Source organism: Hermetia illucens, chromosome 6, assembly GCF_905115235.1.
Source record: "Hermetia illucens chromosome 6, iHerIll2.2.curated.20191125, whole genome shotgun sequence".
NCBI classification, from domain to species: domain Eukaryota; kingdom Metazoa; phylum Arthropoda; class Insecta; order Diptera; family Stratiomyidae; genus Hermetia; species Hermetia illucens.
In genome coordinates, this window is record NC_051854.1 from 82232175 (window position 1) to 82254425 (window position 22251).

General features: G+C 41.6%; 2 protein-coding genes across 4 annotated transcripts; one reads left to right on the top strand and one right to left on the bottom strand.

Moving 5' to 3' along the window:
• Window positions 1–4179: 4179 nt before the first annotated feature.
• On the top strand, window positions 4180–16569 carry LOC119658860 (arfaptin-2). Of its 3 annotated transcripts, none has more exons than XM_038066616.1 (6): window positions 4180–4249; window positions 4547–4707; window positions 4764–5274; window positions 15203–15368; window positions 15425–15532; window positions 15597–16569. In XM_038066616.1, the coding sequence occupies exons 2-6, from the start codon at window positions 4560–4562 to the stop codon at window positions 15639–15641; spliced, it is 978 nt and encodes a 325-aa protein (XP_037922544.1). In that variant the 5' UTR covers window positions 4180–4249; window positions 4547–4559; the 3' UTR covers window positions 15642–16569. The 3 variants fall into 3 exon arrangements, with proteins under 3 accessions (XP_037922544.1, XP_037922543.1, XP_037922541.1); XM_038066615.1 differs by having other exon boundaries at window positions 4183–4276; XM_038066613.1 differs by having other exon boundaries at window positions 4207–4355.
• A 140-nt stretch (window positions 16570–16709) lies between these two features.
• LOC119658861 (DPH3 homolog) lies at window positions 16710–22229 on the bottom strand. Its single transcript, XM_038066617.1, has 3 exons — window positions 21940–22229; window positions 21808–21882; window positions 16710–16880 (listed from the first exon to the last, which is right to left on the bottom strand). The coding sequence occupies exons 1-3, from the start codon at window positions 22045–22047 to the stop codon at window positions 16803–16805; spliced, it is 261 nt and encodes an 86-aa protein (XP_037922545.1). The 5' UTR covers window positions 22048–22229; the 3' UTR covers window positions 16710–16802.
• Window positions 22230–22251: the final 22 nt, after the last annotated feature.

The window sequence follows — 22251 nt, forward strand, 5'->3', positions numbered from 1 at the left end:
TTTAAAACGCTGTCTCGACATCGGGACAAATAAAATTTTAATTTTTCTTCAACCAGTGAAAAGATTTTGAGTAGAAATGTATTCCATTTGATTAGTGCTTAGTTGAGTTTAGGATAAGAGGAAACGGAATATGCACTGTCGAAGACTGTCGATATAGTGGAGAAGGGCGCATTTTATGAGTAATTATACATACTTGAGGAGAGGCTTCTTAAGGAAGTAGTCTCATGTGTAGGCCGATTTTTGAAGGTATTTTTGGGGATTTTTTTATAACAAAATATAATAGGATCGTTTCAAATTTTTTATGTGTTTATTCGCATCGTGAAGTACGTAAAAAAATTTTTCAGTTCAATTTTACATACTATTATTATTTTTATTTTGATGAACAAAGTTGACACCTTCCATTTAACCCGGGTTGCTGGCGCAGGTGATTTCAGCACTTAAAGAGATCTCAAATGGAAAAACCAAAGGGGATATTATTTTGCATGCTCGTGGTTCTGCCCCGAACTAGGATTATTCAATTTTATGAAAAAAATTACAAAATGGCGAACTTAAAAAAGAAATTTCATAATTTCGTGTTTTTTTTTTCGAAAAAAATCGAAAAAAAATATTCACTAAAAATGGATGATTCTAGTTCTGGCCAGAGCCATCATTGTGTAGAATAACATTAAAATTTCTGTTAAATCAGTCGAGTAGTTTTTTCTAAATCACCTGCGCCGCACGTAAAAATGTTGTTTTAAGAAAAACGCGTGTAAAACTAAATTTTGTTATTTTTGAGTGGAAAAGTACACTTTTTTCAATCCCTATAGCTTCCATTATTTTCAAAACAGGCATAAATCCTTCGTTGAATATCCCGGCAGCAGTGAGCGTTGCTATCTCCAATGACTTTTTGCTGACGAAAATATGTTTGAGTGCAAAATTCCATACGCAATGATTAAAACTCTCGTTGTTATTTTGCGTATTTCTCTCAACACATTGTTCTAGAAGACTATCCGCCGATAATTCCTCATAAATTGGCAACTAAAGCGTTGCTATCTCTTATATCCATTAATGAACAAAAAATGTTTATGCCACAACTCCAAGTAGACGCATAATGAAAGTGAAATTTCTGTTGATTTCATATGAATTTTGGATCATTGGACAAGAATTAATTATAAATTCTCGGCAAGGACACTTTACCACTATTTTAAATCCTAAACCTGGCGGGGATTTTTTCGAAAACTGTATGTCACCATCACACAATTTCCACTTTATGGCTGATTGCAGCACTGTAAATACTAAACTAAAACTTACAGTAATTGAAATTTTCGTCGTAAGCTACTTGAAAATCACTTGAAATTTTGAGTTTTCTAGCTGAAGTGTTAACAATGTCAGTATTTTTTTCAGACGTATGTCGATTGCCTTCAAACTTTCTTTTCTTGCCGCTAGCACCTGGTCACTTACTACCTTTTTTCAATTGTTTCTTATCCATTTTTACAGAGATTTACTCACTAAACAACCAGGTTCGACTAACGAATTCATTCGATATACCCATGTGCGCCAAAAAGTAACTTTCGTCTCTTTTTCTCTTATACAAGTGCCAAAATGGGATCTGAGGTGACGTTCTTCATGTTCTCTTGATTGGAGGACATGAAGGGTTTCTATAGACTACGCGGATGACATCTGCTTGCTCTCTCACCAAGTCATGGACGTTGACCAAACTACTCTGGGTTTGGAAAAAAAATCGAGCTGAGTTGAACTAAAGATAAACACCAACAAAACCAAAGTTCTCAGTTTGCCGGTTCATCACTCTCTTCTTATTAGCATTGATGAGGAGAACTTCGATTCAATCTATCAACTTATTCACAACGTTGCTGCAGCCAATACGACATCCAACTTGATGCCGCTCGATGCATAAATGGTGTTAAATCTGCATTTAATAATAATCGTTGGCTCAACAATCAATATTGGATCAGTGTGTTAGAGCACTTTATTCAAGACCGTAGGAGGCAATGTGGTCAGCATTACGCTCGCCCGAGATTATTACCCTGATTTGACTCAGGTACTCATTCACAGCTGAGTCGACTGGTATCCGTTGTCAAATTACGATACAAATCCCACTGCCACTAGCGAGATTTGAACCGCGACCTTCCGTACGACAGCCTTGTGCTCTAACAACTCAGCTATCCGGACACAAATCTGCCTTTGCTCAACATTAAACTCAAGTTGGGGTTCTTCCACCTGCGCTACTATATGGCGACATTTTTGTTTAAAGATTGAGGGAACCTAAGTCCGCATCCAATTTTTGTCGAACAAGATAAAATGGAAACAAACTTGTTCCCACTTAAGAGGCGAAGACCGCCTGTGATTTCGTATTAGAGCAAAGGCAACTCATCAGACACTACATTATCTCTGCCGTGGAAGCAGCGTGAGCGAAGTGGTATGAAACGCTTGCTCGTATAATGAGACCCACGCAAAATAACTTTTGAAGAGCCTGAGACGAAGACGACCGAGCATTCAGCAACACGTATAACAGCTGGGGTGGTCGACATATGCAGCGTCAGTGTCGCGAGATTTCTTCGGGGACCTCGGTACGCATTTTACCCGGTGTCTCTCCTCGGGTTTTTCCTGTGCACACGCACGAGTATGTTTGCCAAATCGATAGTTGATGTGGCAACTCCGACGTTTAATTGCCTCCAGGGATCGATCATCTACCCCGATCGTGAGGAGTTTACCCTTTCCCTCCACCTTGCTTTAGAAGACTCTCCATAGTCGCGTATGGGGATCCTCATTCTGAGAGATTAGGAGGCCCATGAGATCTTCGGTTTCTATTACCGCGGCTTTTGGGAGAAAAACTGTCAACATGTGTGGTCCTGGTGTATCATCCCCAGCACATGTTGACAGTTCTGCCCCTTCCCAGCCTCGCAAATCAGGAACTATGGCTCTAATCCACTCTGCAGTGCCTTCCGTCACGAGGTTCACAAGTGTAAGACCTGGTCGAAAGGGTATCCCGGTGAACAAAAGTTTCGAAGTCCATCCCTTATACAGCTGCCTGACGACAAGGTCTTCAATGGTTTCCTGCTCCATAGGAGTGAGTATTTGCTTGGGAAACATTTTTGGCAGTATGGCCAGTCGTATGCCCTTGACCGCACTAGTATAGCTTCCTGAGTCCTGCCTTCACCCCTGACCTGCCCGGGTTTTCTCCTCCCTTGGGTTCAGGTTTGAATTTTTTGGGAGCATTCCCTTCATGCGGACTAATCTCTGCTGTTCCCCGCATTCTCGGCTCCAGTAGAGATAGATTAGGCCTATCATGAGTCTTCTTAAGGGTCTCTTCTGGTTTCAGGCCTTCTTTCAGATAGCGTAGGTACCATTTAGCACCTGAGCTACTGAGATTTTCTTCTTCCTCACGTCTGATATATTTATCTCAGACGGGCTTTTACTGGTCCTTGCTTTTTGAGCAGCGGCATTTGTTGGTTGTATACCTATGTTAACCTTGGATTCACTGCTTGAAGTCCCAAATCTCCCTTCTTGGGTGTAATGACTTGGCTCTCAGTATTTCGGAGATGCGCCTCCGTCTAATTAACCAGTTTGTGTGCGGTACCAGATCCCGCTTTATTGGTTTTCGTTTTTTTTCTTGATTGCTGGTAATCATTTGATTCCCACGAGAATGGGGATTAGGACTATCCAATAATGGGCACGGTTCGCATGACACCCTAGATTGGTGGAAGTTTTTGCAGACTCCCCAGTTTAGATCCGTAGCATTTTGGTAATAGTAAGCTTACCTCGTACCAGGTGTGGGTATCACCACTCACTAACGGTCTTGGTAGACGAGAGGCTTGACCCCTGAAAAGCCACGCATTGCCTTAGGGGAGAGGCAGCTAATCCTCAGAGAGAGATAGGTTTGTCCCAGGGAGCTATGTTCCGCGTCAGTCTATCCTGCAGGTGATGTTTGTGATATTATTTTGTACTATCACCCTTTTCAAGAAATGATACGATATCACGTTTCTTAGCAAGGTAATGTTTTACACACCTCTATATTAAATCGATTTTAGTAAAGTTTTGTTATACAAACAAAACCTTACCAAGTAGCCATATTTGCTTGCTTACCTTCCGTTTGAATTTATCGTAAACTGCAATGTCAAAAATAGAACGCTGATGGGCGCATTGAACGCTCGAAGTTATTGTTCAAGAAACAAACGTCGTCTAATCGCCGATGACTTTTCACCCAACTGTCAAAACCAAGAACTGACTTTTGGCGTCACCGGAGCGGGAGGTGAATTTTCCACTTATTTTCGCCGCGGTAAATCAACATTGTGGAGTTAATGTTATATCGCTAGATATCTTACTGTTTAAAGAAATCGTCTCTACTGCCAGAAAATGTAATTGTACCGAGCATTTCATTCTAAAAATTCTTCCTTCAATGCAGATCTCATGGAACATTTTTTTGTTAAAATCGATTTTTTGTTTATTTTTGCCTCGGAGTCTCGTGTTCTAGTTATCAGTGAATCCAGGAGTTCCTGGCACATAACATTCAAGCATGTATAAAACACAGATCAATCGTTATTTGCAGATACGCCGGCAATATGGCACATTCCGTGCACTCAGAGCGGAGCATTCATGAAATGTTGAAAGATACGCCGCCAATGAACGAGAGCACAAGTGCAATACATTCGGGAACCGAGCCAAAACCCTTTAAAGCGCCCAACAGTTTGCCTTTACGCAACGTTTCCGGTAAAATTCGCCAAATTTACATTGAGTGAAAACCATCTTTCATGACTTCATTCCAGCCCCAGCGACCCCCATGTCGCCAACTAGTCCCACACAAAATGGCAATGGAAATGGCTCAGATTCGAATCTGCTGAGATCTAGTGCATCGAAAATTGACACTATTAAAAATTGGAGCATATCCACGTATAAGTGTACGCGGCAATTGATGCTAGAAAAGCTGGGCAAATCGCAGCGCACCGTCGATTCTGAGTTGGAAGCACAAATCGAACAGCTACGTGAAACGCAGCGAAAATATTTGTCGATTTTACGTCTGACTCGTGCACTTAGTTCACATTTTCATCATGTTGTCGTTACACAGCATGCTCTAGCCGAAGCATTCTCCGATTTAGCACAAAAAAGTCCCGAGCTGCAGGAGGAGTTCACATATAACTCGGAAACACAAAGGAACCTCACGAAAAATGGTGAATTATTGCTAAGTGCATTGAATTTCTTCACATCGTCCGTGAATACATTGTGTAATAAAACGATCGACGACACGTTAATAACGATAAGACAATACGAGACGGCAAGGTGAGTAAATGTAATGTAGATTGATGCACTTATTAGGTTACCAATAAGTTGATAGGGTGAACCCGGGCAGTCATATAAGGTAATCTAATTCTGGGGGATATGGACATTTTTTTAGTGGCATTTATGTGTGAGAGAAGCTCTATCATAATAACTACAATTTTTTCTTGAATATCCTTAACGTTCGTTTTGAGAATGAAGGGGGTCCTAAGTCCGCATCAACTTAATGCAGGACCGGACCAATTGAGGAGCAACTTACTCCTTCTTTTCTGGTCCACGGACCCCTCGCAGGGCTTGCACCCAAACTTTTTTAAAAAAAAGTCAAGCGACGACGGCTTTACGGTTTCTTACCAGGGCAGAGGCAAATCGTCAGACGCTGCCTCACCTCTGCCCTGGGAGCAGCGTGACCGTAGCGGCTCGCAGATGTTGAATGCTCCTTTATATAATTCGTAAAACTCCTGCCTCTGCCCTGGTAAGAAACCGTAAAGCCGTCGTCGCTTGACTTTTTTTAAAAAAGTTTGGGTGCAAGCCCTGCGAGGGGTCCGTGGACCAGAAAAGAAGGAGTAAGTTGCTCCTCAATTGGTCCGGTCCTGCATTAAGTTGATGCGGACTTAGGACCCCCTTCATTCTCAAAACGAATATTTCAGCCCTGGCCAGCTTTGGTCAACAAGGCGGATTTGCGCTCAATATAATTCGTAGGCATGTCGTGTTTTACGAATTATATAAAGGAGCATTCAACATCTGCGAGCCGCTACGGTCACGCTGCTCCCAGGGCAGAGGTGAGGCAGCGTCTGACGATTTGCCTCTGCCCTGGTAAGAAACCGTAAAGCCGTCGTCGCTTGACTTTTTTTTATCCTTTGAGCACTTTGATCCCTCACGCTTCATTATTACAAAATTAACGTGTCTATTCCGATGCGTAGGTCCGCACCGGATTCCAAAATAGACATTACAAGGAAATTCGCGACGGCCTAATGAATAACGATCAGAAAGCGAGCTAAAATTAAAAAATAAAAAAAAGGCTCGACCGTGCGCGTGAAACCGTAAGTTTCCGGAACCGAGTGCCGCGATCAAGGAGGGGAAGATCCACGACGGATCACAGTCCCGATTATTACCTCTTCCACCTCAGATCTTGAATGAGGCGCGGCCCCGGAGGCTCCCACCCTTCCTCGACATTCTCAGGCCAGTTTGTCTTTTTGAGGATGTCCCTGAGCAGGTTCTGCGGAAGCAAGGAGGAAAAGAGAGGGAGGAAGCCCTCAAATTACTCAAGACTTAGTTAGAATTCATAATGTAATTATTCAAAAAAATTCCAATATGTCAAAAAAATAATCAAAAATTAGAAAAAAAATAAAACAAAAATCAACAAAAAAACAAGTCGGGAAACCGGAAGGTTGACGCTTCAGGTATAAAAGGTTTTGTGTTTCCCTATGTGAGGAGCATAACGTAGTTCTCCATTGGCTTATAGCATTGACCCGAGATATTGAAATCGTTCAGTTCTGGAATTGCCAGAATTGAGCGATTTAAGTATCTCGAAGGGCATGTTACTGCCATTGTCAGAACTCAGCGATTTAAAAATCTCGAGTCAACGCTATCAGCTAATGGAGAACTGCGTAATGAAATTGTTTCACGCATTAATGCAACCTGGATGAAGTGGCATTCCCCAACTGGTGTTCTTTGTGATCGACGTATCAGCGCACGTCCCAAATCTAAAATTTACTGCAATGTCATCCGTCTACCACTCTCTATAGTTCTGAGTGTTGGCCGACTATAAAGGACAATGAACGGCGTCTTGCGGTAATGGGGACGAAGATGTTGCATTGCACTGGTGGCGTGACACGTTTTGATTACGTCTGAAATGAGAATATCCGCGATCGATATGGGTTTGCATTGATCGTGGAAAAACTGCAAGAGAGGCGTTTTCGATGGTGTGGTCACGTAATTCACGCTAACGAGAATTCAACAACCAGTATTGATCAGAACATCGAAAGCAATGGTAAGCAACCAAAAAGCCGGCCAAAACAATGGTGGCTTGATACGCTGGATGGGGATTTAAAGGTCTCGCGATTACATCCTGATCAGGCATTTGATAAAATAAAATGACGAAACCGATCACCACAGGCCGACCCCGCTTGTGAACTGAAGGCTAGAAAAAAGGAAAAAGATGTGAGGAGCGACGAGTGCACGACAGCTCCGTGTAATATAGCTAAAAACTCCATTGCCCTCTATTTTCTAGAAAGCGATTTAAATAAATCACTTGATGGAAAGCCCTGTGTTGATAATGGTCAACCTCATACGCTTCACGCCCTCAGGTTAATATTATTAGCGAATGAAAACAATTTAACCAACATCTAATATTATATAAAAAAGGGCTAGGGAGAATTAGATTCTTCTTGAATGGAATTTTAGTATTTCACTCGAATTTCAATTATTCTCGTTAATTATGACGTCAGCATCTTATTTGTATGGCTTAGAATGCTGTTAATTAGCACGAAATTTCCCACTAATAGTTGGATTTTCATGAAACTTGGCATGTGTATGCACGAGGCTGTCCTCTATGTCGGTGTAAAATTTAGTACACTTTGGAGTAACTTAAGGGGAGTTTTTTAGTCAATTTCTAAAAGTTGATAATATACTATTAGTAAATTTTTTGAGCAGATACCGGAATAGGACATCTCTCGAAGATTAGATTAGATTTCACATAGTGTTTTACACAAAATCTTAAAAAGTCCTGCAGATAAGTAGATTCTTCATAAATGCGACTTTAATATTTCACGCGAATGTCAATTATTCCGGGTAATTATGACGTCAGCATCTGATTTGCATGCTTTGGAAGCGGTAAATTCGCGCGAAATTGCTAAGTTTGAACTGCTATAACTTTGGCGTTAATTTCTACGGAAAGTACAAATCGAGACCTTTCATTTGATACCTTACACAACTATATCCGGTGAAAAAAATTTTTGAATCCCCCCTTTGCATGTATGGGGAGCCCTCCTTTAAACTCCACCTAAATTTATGCCACTCACTGTATGCGTGGGATTTCATAGTTCCCATCTGTCCACCAAATTTCGTTCGGATCGGTTTAGCCGTTTTGGAGAAAAATGCGTGTGACAGACAGACATTGAATCGATTTTAATAAGGTTTTGTTTTACACAAAACCTTAAAAAGAAAAAGAAATTTGAAAAAAAAATCTTCAGACTTACTTTTGCTATTAAACACTGTGAGCTCGGCGTGGTAGCTGCTTCTGTGGTGGGAAGAAATTAAGCACATTAGGAATTCCTAAACAAAATTTATAATTGTTTATATATTTCTTCTTTTTTTTCTATAATAAAAAAGAAAACCTATTTGAGTTCGGTGACTTTGATTGCTGTACGCGAGGATTTTCCTGATCTGGCTGCGAAAACACACTACCGAATCCGGCTAGATGAATTTTACTTCAATTGCAGCCACCTCTTCGCCTTTCTTCTGCTGTTTTCTGTTATAACAATTTATTTCCACAATTTCCTACCGTCAATATTAATTTAAACCACAACAAGGCTAGTTTTCGAGGTAGTCCCGGAGGTTTGTTTTGTCTGGAACGGAGACGACAAAGGATTCGCGCTGTTCAAATTGCACCTTTTAATTTTTTCACTAAATTAAAATCAATAATTATTTAATTGAAATCTTGAAATATATCTATTTTGGAGAAAAGTACTATAAATCACTCATTACTGTTCAATTCACTGTTCTAACTCTCCCGCCTCTGACCTCTCCTCCTCAACCCAGCACCGCTTCGACTCTCGCTACTTTGCCTTGAATTCTGTCAGTGCATGTTGCGGCAAAATGCGCATGCGCCGGCGGATGCGGCAAATCACTCGCCTCTGTCAAGATTAATTCGCCCGAATGCATTCAATAACGGCAATCTGCGGCGAACATTAGGGTAATTGCACATTATGAAATGCATTACTTAAGCAAATTAATTAAGAAAGAGCCGAATGAGATTCCGCTCCCGTCGCGAAGCCGCGGTCACTACATCCTCTTCAGAGTAGGTTCCCTGCAGAACATAGCTATTCTCACCGATAGCCAAGCAGCGATCAAGACACTTAGATCCAACCAGGTGAGCTCTAAACTGGTGTGGAAATGTCTTGAGAGACTGAATACACTCGACTCGTCCAACAAGGTCTGGATACTTTGGGTTCCAGGCCATGCTGGGTTGGAAGGCAACGAGGCAGCGGACGAACTAGCTAAGAAGGGAGCAGAGACGCCCTTACACGAGCCAGAATCCTTCTGTGGAATCGAAAACGTTTTCATGGCTATGATTCTAAGAAATGAAGAGGAACAGCTGAGTGAACTATACTGGGCGGGCCTACCAGGGTTGGAGCAGTCCAGGATGCTTATTGGGGGCACAAAGGATTGCTTAAACCTCACCAAAAAAACCCCCGAATCATAGTGGGAACTCTCACTGGTCATTGTCGGGTGAACTATCACCTAGGGAAGCTAGGGATATTTACGGACACTGTCTGCAGATTTTGTGGGGGACAGTGTCCGGCACTTATGCAAAGTAGGTCGAGGCATTTGTGAGAACACTTAATACCAGATGCAAATCTAAAAGAGGGAAGTAGGGAACATACTAAAGTTCCTCACGGTTATAGGCCTGCTTGAGATACTATGATCAATAATAGTTTAGTATACACTAAACCAGTAAAAGGGGCACAATAGTTCTTTAAGGACGCGGTGCGACTTTTCCTTAACAGAATAATAATAAAGTCGGTTCCATGTGATGCAACTTACATTCGCCAACGTCTTTTCCATTCTTTGAAACATTTAGCCTTTAGGCTTAGGCTATTTTCGGTATAACTTTCAGTTGCTTCAGTCCGGATAGCTGAGTGTTTAGAGCACAAGGCTGTCGTACGGAAGTTCGGATACCAGGCGACCAAGCTGTGAATGAGTACTTGAGTCAAAATCAGGATAATAATCTCGGGCGAGCGCATTGCTGACCACATGGCCTCCTACAGTGTATTACTTTAGTGTACCGCTACGGTCTTGAATGAAGTGCTCTAACACAAGGCCCTGATCCAATATTGATTGTTGCGCCAACGATTATTATTATTTCAGTTGCTTCAACGAAATGTAGTTTATTTGGTCTCGGTTTTTTTTTGTCGGTCTTTTCTCTGCCATACTGATGACTGTCGACTTGTTTCCATTCCATTAATGTAGGATAAGAATTGACGCCATTTACCGTGTTCAATAAGATCAGCGTATTTTAATCTTTTTAAAGAGATTTCAAATCTGTGGAACAAGTCTATCGACTATAATTAAGTACAGTGTTAACAGCTTGTACAAAAAAAATATTTGAAAATCATTAGCGCGGTTTATTTAAATTACAAATTCCGGATAAATGTACACTCTCTTACCAGCCGTTGTAGAGTTCGGACGTCTTCTTGTCTTGTTGAGTTTCCCTTTGTTCAGAAGCCGTTCGCGGTAGCACTTAACAGAATACTGAGCAACATGTCCGGGTGTCTTTTGGGAGCTACAAACGTGAGTCTTGTATCTTTCCTTAATTTCTTTTTTTCAGCTTCTTTTATTTTTGGCTTGTTATATATTATGTGATATGCTGGGCAGGTCAGATATATCATACGTTTGTGAATTAACTTTTTGCGCGGTTCCTTTCGCAAACTGTATAGTGTTAAGTTGTCAAAACCGTACTTCAGTGTATAATATCTATCTTGAGCATAAAAAGTCAATCACCTTCCTGGGAAGAATCATCACTGCCTCTCTCACAGTCAAAGAGCACATTGAATACCTCTTAGATAAGGCCAAGGAGGCGACCAGGGTCATAAATTTTTCCACGATAGCCAACTAGGGAGTCCATCCTTCCAAACTTTGACTACGCCTCCTCCTCAGTATTTGCTCTCAAATACTTGAGAAAAAAATTGAAACTCTCCCTACTGCTTCCCTGAGGCGCTGTCTTGCCTTCATGAGGCCCTCTCCAACACGTGTCATCTTTGCGCTAGTGGCCGAACTTCCTCCTTACAGAAAAACTGTACTGGCAGTCAGAGGGATTCTCAATGCCAAAATGTTCAATTCCTCCTTTTATGCCCTCATCAGGGAAAATTGCCTCACCTCCTACACATTATCGGCCGTTTTCAGCAAAGTTTCACTCTTCACTCTTTGTTCACTCTTTTTTCAATATTCTAGTGATTCCATAAAAAAGACATGATAATTGAATATTTATCAGAACTCTTTCATAAAATCAGTTATCTATAAAAATTTGATGAAATTAATTCTAACGTATGCGAGCAGCCATGCCAAGTGATGTATTTGTGGTGAGTACAAATGGATCTGGCACTTTTTTCGAGGACGAATCGAATGGACGATAGATGGTTGTGTTGACCACCAGCTTGCGGTCGTAAAAGCGCATGTATCTTTCAATTTTTCAGGAAATTTCGAGGCTCATGGCTTTTCAGAAAATTGGTCTGCCGTTGATAGCACCCCGGACTTGTGTAATATACCTCGTCCGAGCAATATACATCAGGGAGTAACAGTATGCCGAAATATGCCCGGAGCTGCTCAACGCTCAAAAGTTCCCTCCTTTCGCGATATATTCTGACTCCAAATAAATTTGTCATTCGAAGAACGTGCGCACATTTCATCGTCGTAGCTGTTATCGGTTGTGATTTTCGACCCTAAATAGGAGAAATTATCAACAGTCTCAAAGTTGTATTCTCCTATCTTTATTCTTCCCGTTTGACCAGTCCAGTTTCATAATTTTGGTTGGTTAGTTTTTGGTGCTGACGTTGCCACCATATATTTTGTCTTGCCTTCATTGATGTGCAGCCCAAGATCTCGCGCCGATTACCGCCTGCTCGATCTGGATGAAGGCAGTTTGTACGTCTCGGGTGGTTCTTCCCATGATGTCGATATCGTCAGCATATGCCAGTAGTTGGGTGGACTTAAAGAGAATCGTTCCTCTTGCATTTACATCAGCATCACGGATCACTTTCTCGAGGGCCTGGTTAAAGAGGACCCCCTTGTCGTAGACCGTTGTTGATGTGGAATGGTCTTGTGAGTGATTCTGCTGCTTTTATCTGGCCTCAAACATTGTTCAGGATCAGCCTAGTCAGTCTCATCAAAGTCGATGAAGGAATGGTGCAACTGATGTCCATATTCCAACAGTTTTTCCATCGCTTGCCGCACAGAGAAAATTTGATCTGTTCCTAATTTGCCTGGAGTGAAGCCTCTTTGGTATGGGCCAATGATGTTCTGGGCGTTTGTGGCTTTCCGGTCTAGCAAGATAGCGGAGAATATCTTATAGATGGTACTCAGCAACGTGATACCTCTATAATTGCTGTACCGTGTGATATTTCTCTTTTTATGTATGAGACAGATAATGCCTCTTTGCCAGTCGTCAGGCATTGATTCGCTGTCTCATACTTTGAGTATCAGTTGACGAACCACTTGATGTAATTGGTCGCCTCCATATTTAACCAATTCGACTGTAATTCCATCGGCTCCTGACGATTTATGGTTTTCAAGCCGATAAATTACACGGACTTTCTTCTATGCTTGGTAGTGGCGGCATTTGTCCGTCGTCTTCAGTTGGTGGGACCTCTAACTCGCCGATATTTTGGTTGTTGAGCAGTTCATCAAAATACTTAACCCATCGCTCTAATATGCCTATTCCGTCGGAAATCAGATTTCCCTCTTTGTCTCGTCCCGTTGCTAGGTTACATTCATCGCCAAACCAGCCGTTTCAAATCTTTTTGCGGCTGGGGCTAAGTATGTTTATGGCCGTATTTATGATAACGTTCTTCAGGTGATTGTGAAAATCATTTGTTGATGCTTCATCTGCAGGATCTCTGTGGACTGCGGTTATTGCGGCATCCATTTCCCTCTTATAGGTGTTACGGAGGGCTGTGTTATGGATGGCTTCAGTGTTAACTCTCACCTGATTGTCAGAGGGGATTTCGGGTGGTGTTGTTATTCGAGCTCGGAGCACCATCCCGAGATAGTGATCCAAGTCTATATTGGCCCCCCCCTATATGTTCTAACATTCATCAAGGCTGAGAGATGGCGGCGTTCGATCAGCACGTGGTCAATTTGGTAGAAAGTGGTCCCGTCTGGAGAGGCCCACGTATGTTTGTGGACCGCTTTCCGCGCAAAGCAGGTACTTCCAACCATTTCGTGTGACACTGCTAATTGAATGATCCGCAGTCCGTTATCATTTGTATTTTGGTGTAAGCTCCTTCCCTACTTGGCTGTTAAAATTCCCAAGTATGATCTTGGTATCATACCTGGGACAGGTTCGTTCTATTGCCTCGTAGAAGGTATCCTTCTCCGACTCTGCAGTCTCCTTTGTGGGGGCGTGAACGTTAATGAGGCTTATATTTCTAAATTTGCCTCACAAGCGCAGAGTGCGTAGCCGTTCGCTTGTTTTCAAAGCCGATAACAGCAGGTTTCATTTTTTGGCTGACTAAGAAACTTACTCCGAGCACATGGTTTACTGGATGGCCGCTGTAAAATATGGGGTAGCGACTCTTCTTCAGAAAATCGGTCCCTGTCCAACGCATCTCCTGCAACGCTGTTACATTGACCCTATATTTGGACAGGGTATCGGCTAGCTGCTCAACAGCTTCGTCTTTGTACAGGGAGCGCACGTTCCAATGGAAATTACGCAAATCGTTATTCCTTTATCGTTGTCGTGTTCATCGTTGTGATATCCATCCAGTCCGAGGCTCCTGTTGTGGCTTCGTAACATCGGTTTTCCATCTAGGGTTGTCAACCCTACCCAACCCCCAACCTGGAGGACCAATTGTTACAATTTGTCCCCGTTTTAGGCGCGGGAGACTCACCTTCATCCTTCTCCGTCTGCAGCTTTTCGTTAAGAAAGAGCTCCCAGCGGTCACCACGTGGAGGTGGAGGTAGGGTTTGGTAGTAGAGCTGTTGGTGTTGGTTGAGCAAGTGTTTCCCATGTTTTATGTTCCATCGTGGGTACCAATCCACGTTTCGCCCTGGGACCTATACTACCATTTGACCATTACAATTTCCAACTTCCTCTGCTCCAACGTATCCTTTTACACTCCTCGATCTGTATCCGTTGAAAAAGATCCGCTTCACCAGATGCTCTCGCTCTCCTCGAACCTCACTTCTCGTCTTCACAGCTGTCTCCGCTGTCAATCCAAAACTTTCTCTTTAATCTCACCTGCCAGTCCAGCTGTTTCCCGAAGAACCGCTCTCCATGCCGCTACGTTCGCCTTGAACTCTATTGAGTTCATGTTGCAGCGGATGTGGCAAATCATTCCCCTCTGTCAAGATCACTTCGCCCAAATGCATTCAATAATGTGCAATTTGCGGCGAACATTAGAGTAATTGCACACTATGAAATGTATTATTTGAGCAAATTCATTTAGAAAGAGGCGAATGAGATTCCGCTCCCGTCGCTACATATTCTTCCAGTTCTTCACATTGAAAGTCACATTATCGGTTAGTAGCGTGATAGCAAAGAATTCTCCTGTTTTACCTCTGCCTTGGGAGCACCGTGATTGAAGTGGTTCTCGGGTAGCGTCTTACTAGTTACCTCTGCGCTGAACGAAACTGGAAGTCATCTATTTAAAAAAAAAAATGGGTGCTAACCGAAAATAGTGGGGGCGGGGAGCACGAACAGGAAAGTTTCTGCCATCAAATGAATGATGAACTCCAGGCTCTCTCAATTGGCTTAGGAATGGATTTAACCTGTCCTAAATATAATTACTACTCACGTCGTCCTTATGAATGTAACTTGTAAATATTTCGGTCACGCTACTCCCACGGCAGGCTGAGTGGCCTCTGCTCTGGACGAAATCGCAAATCGTCTACTTTCCTAAAGGTTCTTGAATGTTCTTCTAACTGGTAGCAGCATCTTAGTTGATTTTAAATTATAAGTTTTATCGTAATCTAAATATTTTAAACTTATCCACAGGATTGAGTATGACGCATATAGGATGGATTTGGAGAATTCCCGGCCAGAGCCTCCAAATAGTCCAATATCAGAAGATCTGCAAACGAATTTCGCTAGGCATAAGGAACAATATGAGAAATTACGTGCCGATGTAGCCGTTAAGATGCAGTTTCTGGACGAAAATAGGGTACCATATTTGGAAATCTTCATCCATAACTTTTATTCTAACAAATCATTTTACAGATTAAAGTAATGCATAAACAACTAGTGTTACTACACAACGCTGTCGCTGCATATTTTTCGGGAAATGCAACCGCTTTGGAGGGAACATTGAAACAATTCAACATTAAGGTAAGTCGATGCGCTACTTTCTGAATTTGTAATTGTTGTGACAAAATGCCCAACTCATTTCCAGTTGAAATCTCCTAACTCGGTAACAGGCTCCTGGTTAGAGCAGTAGTATTAAAACAAGTGACTACCAAACCTCTTAATTAACGAATTGACGAAAGGTTCACCATGCCATTAATTTTATTTATAAACCTCAACAAACGAGCAAGGAAACGGAGAAATTCGAACAAGTTGAACTGGACGGAAAATCTCAAAGCTAACAAATATCATAAGAAGATTATTGAATGTGCAAAATCTTAAGTCCAATGTGTAGTTAGGCTCTCTTTATATTTATACATAGCGATTTCATACATATATATAACATGTATTCGTTAATTCAATTCCGTACTAAAAGAAATACTGATCGAAAGCCATATACCCAGAGAGAGGAAGGAAAGGAGAGAATTATTTTCACACAATCGTTTGAAAAAAAGCTGCATGTCTTCACTGTCCAGTGATTTTTCCGTAGTTTTATCAACGACACAATGAAACAATTTAATGCGATTTCATCAGAGATTTCTGTGCAAACCTTATGTACATTAACTTATTTCTTTTTCTTTAAAAACGACTATAGAACCTGTGATTGTATTTTTAATTTTATTATCATTTCGCTTACAGCGGCTAACTGCTGCATATTTTATGTACCATTGGCCTCGCTTTATTTCTTCCCCAAAGTGAAATTATTTTCCATTAGAATTTAAGTTGATAATAAGATATATATGTGTACGTAATGTATCTTGACTTCATGTAATCCAATATTTTTATTTAATCTTAGCAAAAATAAATTAGAGCATCAAATGTCTAATAAAAATTGAATATCGATTCATAAAGCTTTTTTATGCCATTTTTTTTTGTAGTTTTGTAACCCAATTCCCACCGTTTTTCTGACATACAAGTTGCAATGCTTGCGCATTTCGTTGTTAGTTAAGCACATGCAATTTTTTGCTTTTAAGCTGTTCGACACAGGTTTGAGTAGATTACAAACTGAACTCGTCGCCAAGTTTTCGGCGGCCGCAGTTTTGCGTAGATCTGGGCGCAATAGTCTCTTTGTTGATCGAGAACATTACCACTGAAATATTGTATTCATGACTTACTATTCCTAATGTAAGAAAAATTGTCTTTAGGCAAATGAAAAGAGTTCTTCACGTAGTAAATATTCTTTATTAGAAAAACCAATAAAAGTTATAAACTTAAAATATTCTAAGGAAGGATTTCTTTTAATCTAAATTAGCACTCAATTTTTCTCCAATTTCAAATCACTTAATTTTTCATTTAATATGGTTTCTTCGTCCTCTTCCGCTTGGAACATGTCCTGTAAATTAAATATAAAAAGGATGAATGGTTAGTTCGAATTCAACCATATTTACAACGGGCAAAAGAGATACACATTTACGAGGGGAGACTGATAAGTCACTAATTACTTCCTTTTCTCTTCTTCTCTCTTTTCTTCTCCTCTTTCCTTTATTTGGTTCATTTGTAATATTGCTGGTACAAGCAGACACGATGTCAAACAAATTTTGGAAGAAATGTTATCTGTCCTTGGGGATTCTGCACGGTCGCATATAATGGTTAAAAAATAGGCTCGACTATTTGAACAAGGAAGCGAGTCCTGGTAAGACGACATCCGCCCGCGTCGCCCAGTGACAGTAGTCACCGAAGAAAATGTTAAAAAGAGTCGAAAAATTAGTACTGGCCGATCGAAGAATTAAATTGTGGCAGATAATGGAAGAACTGCAGATTAGCAAGGAACGAGTTGGAGAAATTTTGCATGAAAAAAAGTGCACGTTGGATACCACGAATGCTCACAGCAACGACGATTAGAGAGTTGTAAAGCTTTTTTGGAATTGTGTCAGGTAATTTGGACGAAATTTGCTACCGTATTGTGACTGTTAATGAAGCTTGGATTCGTCAATACGATCCGGAGTCCAAACAAGAGTCGATGCAGTGGATAGAAAAGGGAGAAAGGCCACCAAAGAAATTCAAATTGGAAAAGTCGGCATCGAAGCTTATGGCTACCATTTTTTGGGAGAGGGAATTTTACCAATTGATTACTTGCCTAAAGGGGCTACAATGAACGGAAAGAACTACGCTAATTTGCTGAGTCAGGCACGTGAGGCAGTCGTAAAGTTTATGCAGGATAACGCGAACGTTAACACCGCTCTGGTTGGGAGGGTTGCCCTAAAAGCTACGGGATTCACAGAACTTGGCCACCCACCCCACTGTCCGGACTAATAAATGCTTTAGAATGAATTATAGCTTACTCTCTTCAATACTAAATTATCTTTTATTTGAACTAAAAAAAAAATGTTGAAAAAGATTTCTTATGATTTTTTTACCAAGTCTAAAAAAAACCAAAAATATATTCTTCCCGAAGGGGCGGTATAAGATCTGGCTGACTGTGCAATCGTGGAAGCGAATCGATTAATGGAAGGGATTGAAGGTTCTATTGACGGCTGCGAGTGAGGGCGGGCGTGACGCGTTCGAACTCTGATACCGAGAAGTTCAAGGTAGTGCGCACCGTGACAAAAGGAAAAGGAAGGTGGTAGGTTAATGGGAGTCCGTCGCGAGCTCCCCGCTACATCGAGCACGTATGGTGAATGGTGTACTTCTGCATGGTTTGAACCAGACTGTACGAAAGTCCCAGGACATCAAGGCAAGCCGTGAGGGATTTAGGTACGATACCTGTAGCTGACAATATTATGGGAACTACAACCACCCAGTCGAGATGCCAAATTTTTTTGATTTCCCGAGCTAGTGGCTCATAGTTGACCTTCTTCTCCACGTATTTCCGTTCGATGTTCCTGTTATGACCCGACTTCTCAACTAACAGTACGTCAGGCTTGTTTTGTAGAGTATGGCGATCAGAACTTGCCAATCCCAATAGATGCTGTAAGTAGAACTATCAAGTACTTGTTGCGGCTCATATCGGTAAACCGGACATGTTCCCGTGATCAGCCCATGCTTGTATGCAAGGTTTTGATGGATAACCGTACATACAGCATTATGCCTGGTGATGTATTGCACTGGTATCATAACAGTGCAGCTAGAAATGAGATGGTCGAACGTCTCTAATGCCGAACCACACATTCTGCACTGGTCAATCTCCACCCGTTCTTTCATGTGTAGTGACCGCGGCTGCGCGACGGGAGCGGAATTTCATTCGGCTCTTTCTTAATTAATTTGCTTAAACAATGCATTTAATAGTGTGCAATTGCCTTAAAGTTCGCCGCAGATTGCACATTATTCAATGTATTCAAGCGAATTGATCTTGACAGGAGGGGAATGATTTGCCGCATCTGCAGGCGCATGCGCATGTTGCCGCAACATTGCCGAGTGAGAAAGGCTATGTAGCGGGAATAGAAGCGGTGCACGAACAAAGACAGCGAGGATGTTGCTGGGGAGAAGAGTTTTGGCGGGAAGAGGAGTTTGGTTTTGGATCTGGAGGACGGTGGTTGGAGCGTCTTGGTGGAGGACGAGGAGAAATATCAAGAGAAGGTGGCTCATCGGGCTGTGTCTAGAAGTTTTGGTTGTGGCGGAGAATTCTTAGATGTTTCGGGAGGAGTTTTCGGAAAATGACAAGTTTGGGAGAAGAAGAAAAGGGGAACGGGAGTGAGATTTGATCTGAGTGGAAAGATTGAAGGAGCAACGGAGGAACGGGATTGAATTTGGATGAAGAAAAAAGAGACTAGAGGAAGAAAAGGAATTGGACAAGTCTGGGAGAAGAAAAAAAGGGAACGGAAGTGTTCGTTGAACGAGGGTTCGAGAGCGCAAGTGATGTTCCAGCAGATGTGCCGTGAATAAATTCAATCGTTAGCAGATAATGAAGGCAGTGGTTTGAAACTAAGACATAGAAAACAATTGAAAGAACGCATAATTGAATTTTTAAATGAGTTAAAGTTAATCTTTGGCGACGAAGTAGAGTTCTGAATTCCCGCGCTGTGCGATTATATATTTTGAAATAATTAATACTTTGAATTTTAAAAACAAAAAAATAGGTACACCAGCCGCCAACCGAGCTCGGCGTGACGACTTGGGTGAGTTACTGTTTGGACTTTCTTTTATTTTATTTTCTTTTTTTTTTATTTTTAATTATTTTTCATTTGCTTTATTATTTCCTTTTTGTATTTGAATAATTGTTTATTTTTATTTTCATTTTTGTGTTTATGGCTAATATCATAGAATTTTTATAAACAATGAATTTTGAATAATCCGACGTAGTTTGAGGACTTCCTCCCCTTAGTTCCTCCTTACTCCCGCGGAATTCTTATGAATGGGACATCCTCTAATCGAATAACTGGCCGGAGGATGTCGAGGGAGGGCGGGAACCTCATCGGCCGCGCCTCGTACAAGATCTGAGGCGGAAGAGACGGCAATCGAGACGGTGATCCGTCGTGGATCTTCCCCTCCTTGATCGCGGCACTCGGGTCCGGAGACTTACGGCTCCACGCGCGCGGTCGGGCCGGTTTTTTTTTATTTTCCAATTTAGCTCGCGTTCTGGTTTTCATTCGATAGGCCGTCGCGAAATCCGACTTAAAATCGAATTTAAAATCCGGTGCGGACCCACGCATCGGAAAAGGCACGTTGTTTTAAGTAATGAAGCGTGAGGGATCAAAGCGCTCAAAGGAACCCCCCACATTCCCGAGCCTGGCTAGCACAGAGGCGTGCAAGAACGTGTCGACCGAGCACTTTGATAGAGCTGCAATCTTTGTGGGCGGACCTTCACGGTCAAATTTTGCCAATTTGTTTAGCTTTTTGGGATAGCTCTACCCTCTAGGTCGTTATCGGCCACTCAAGGGATCGACTTGATCTCTTATCTCGATAAATATCATTACACATGATGAGCTAAAAGCTCGGGTGGCGACCACGCCGTCCTGAATGGTTGTCGGTGACATTCTTCATGTTGCCTTGTTCGAAAGACATAGAGGAGTTTAATGGACAATAACATTTTCCGTCCAACATCCCGCCTACGCTAATGACATCTGTTTGCCCCTTCACAGGGTCATGAACTTTTGCCAATGGAAGTTTCAGGTATGAAAAGTTTTGTGTATGACTTTTATAAAGCCATTTGAATGTGCATTTGACACATTAGTACCTGGCGAGTCATATATGCATATAGTATATGAGAATATCCACTTTCGCGTGATATTGACATTCAAAGTCTTGAATTTGCAAAGAAGTTACTAATTTGACCTATTATAACGTCGTTATTAATAGTGCGATTTCCACCAAACTTGATAGGAGCTACTTTCCTAACGTTTTTCATTCTAATAATGCAATTTGTGGGGACTTTTATTGCGCAAACATTACACAAAAAATTTGGGGTTTTAGTGGCTCTCCGCCGTCTGATTTCTGCGAGTAGAGTGGTGTTATGAAGTTGAAAAATTCCATCTGGGTTTCTGTTTTTCTGATTTTGCTACAAAAAAAAAATGAATTGGCTAGGTAGGGAAGAGAGCCCAAAGGTCGCACTTCATTTACACCGGAGGCAGGAGAGGCGTAGTGAATCTTTCCGCAATCTTTCGGCAATCAGATCACGAATTTTTTCCACAGATTTGCGTGCGTTTTTCAAACTTCTCATATTGGATTCGAGTGTGTTCTCAACGCACTATATTAAAGGACATATGAAATTTTTGTTAATGACGTGTGGGAAACTAAAGTGTCAAAATGACCTCCATCGCCTACATTCTCGAGCATGGCTAACACAGAGACGTGCAAGCCCGCAATGCTAACTGACCTGTACAGTCAACTTTCGCTACTTTTCCCCACCTCTAAGGGTATTACAACCGCGCTCCGTTAAGGATCTAATGCGCTACCGCAAAAGACCTTGGTTTTTTCCTCCAGATTTTAGAAATTTTGAGTTTTCAGGAAGCATCATACAAAATCACGTGTTTAAAAGTGGATATTCGTAAAACTGAGATATCCTAAGCTTGCATGATGGCCACACATGTTTCACCAGGGAAATATGTCCATCTGTGATACAATAATTTAAACCTATAGCTTAGTACGAAGGCCGGTCCCTGAAGTTAAACTGCATGTTAACTTAAATTGTGTACGAAAGGCGACTCGAATTGGTCACTGAGAAACTTCGAAAGGATAGAGCTACATACTATGCATATCATTCACGGTGTAAGCTACACATATCAAACAGTTTGCACACATCAATCGTGTATTCTTCCCGAAGCTGACTAGTGGATTTTTATAAATGCTTCAAAGCAGGCGACGCAATATATGTAATTACTTACCGGATCATAGATAACTTTGACTATCAATGAACAGCTGGGACAAGTGGCTGTCTCCTCACCGGCTATCAGCTCTTCCTGCAAAGTCAGAATGCTCAACAATTGTGGATTTAAATGACAAGCACATTTTGTTACCTTCGATATTTGAAACCTATCGCCACAAGGGCATGGGTAGTAGTACATCTCCTCTTCCTCGTCATATTCAAAGTCTTCGATTTCCACTTCGTCGTGATAGATACTCATGTTCAAAATCACATGATTTACAAAGAAGGGAAAGATGAAAAACAGGTACCCCGATCGCTTGAATCCTTAATTAGAATCACCTTGAATCGCCTGAATAAAACACTTCCCTAGACCAAGTCCCTCCTGTGATCCACGAGCCCCACATTCCGCTGTACACACGAGTATATGCGCCAATCAGCCATCTGTCAGATGATTCAAATGTTT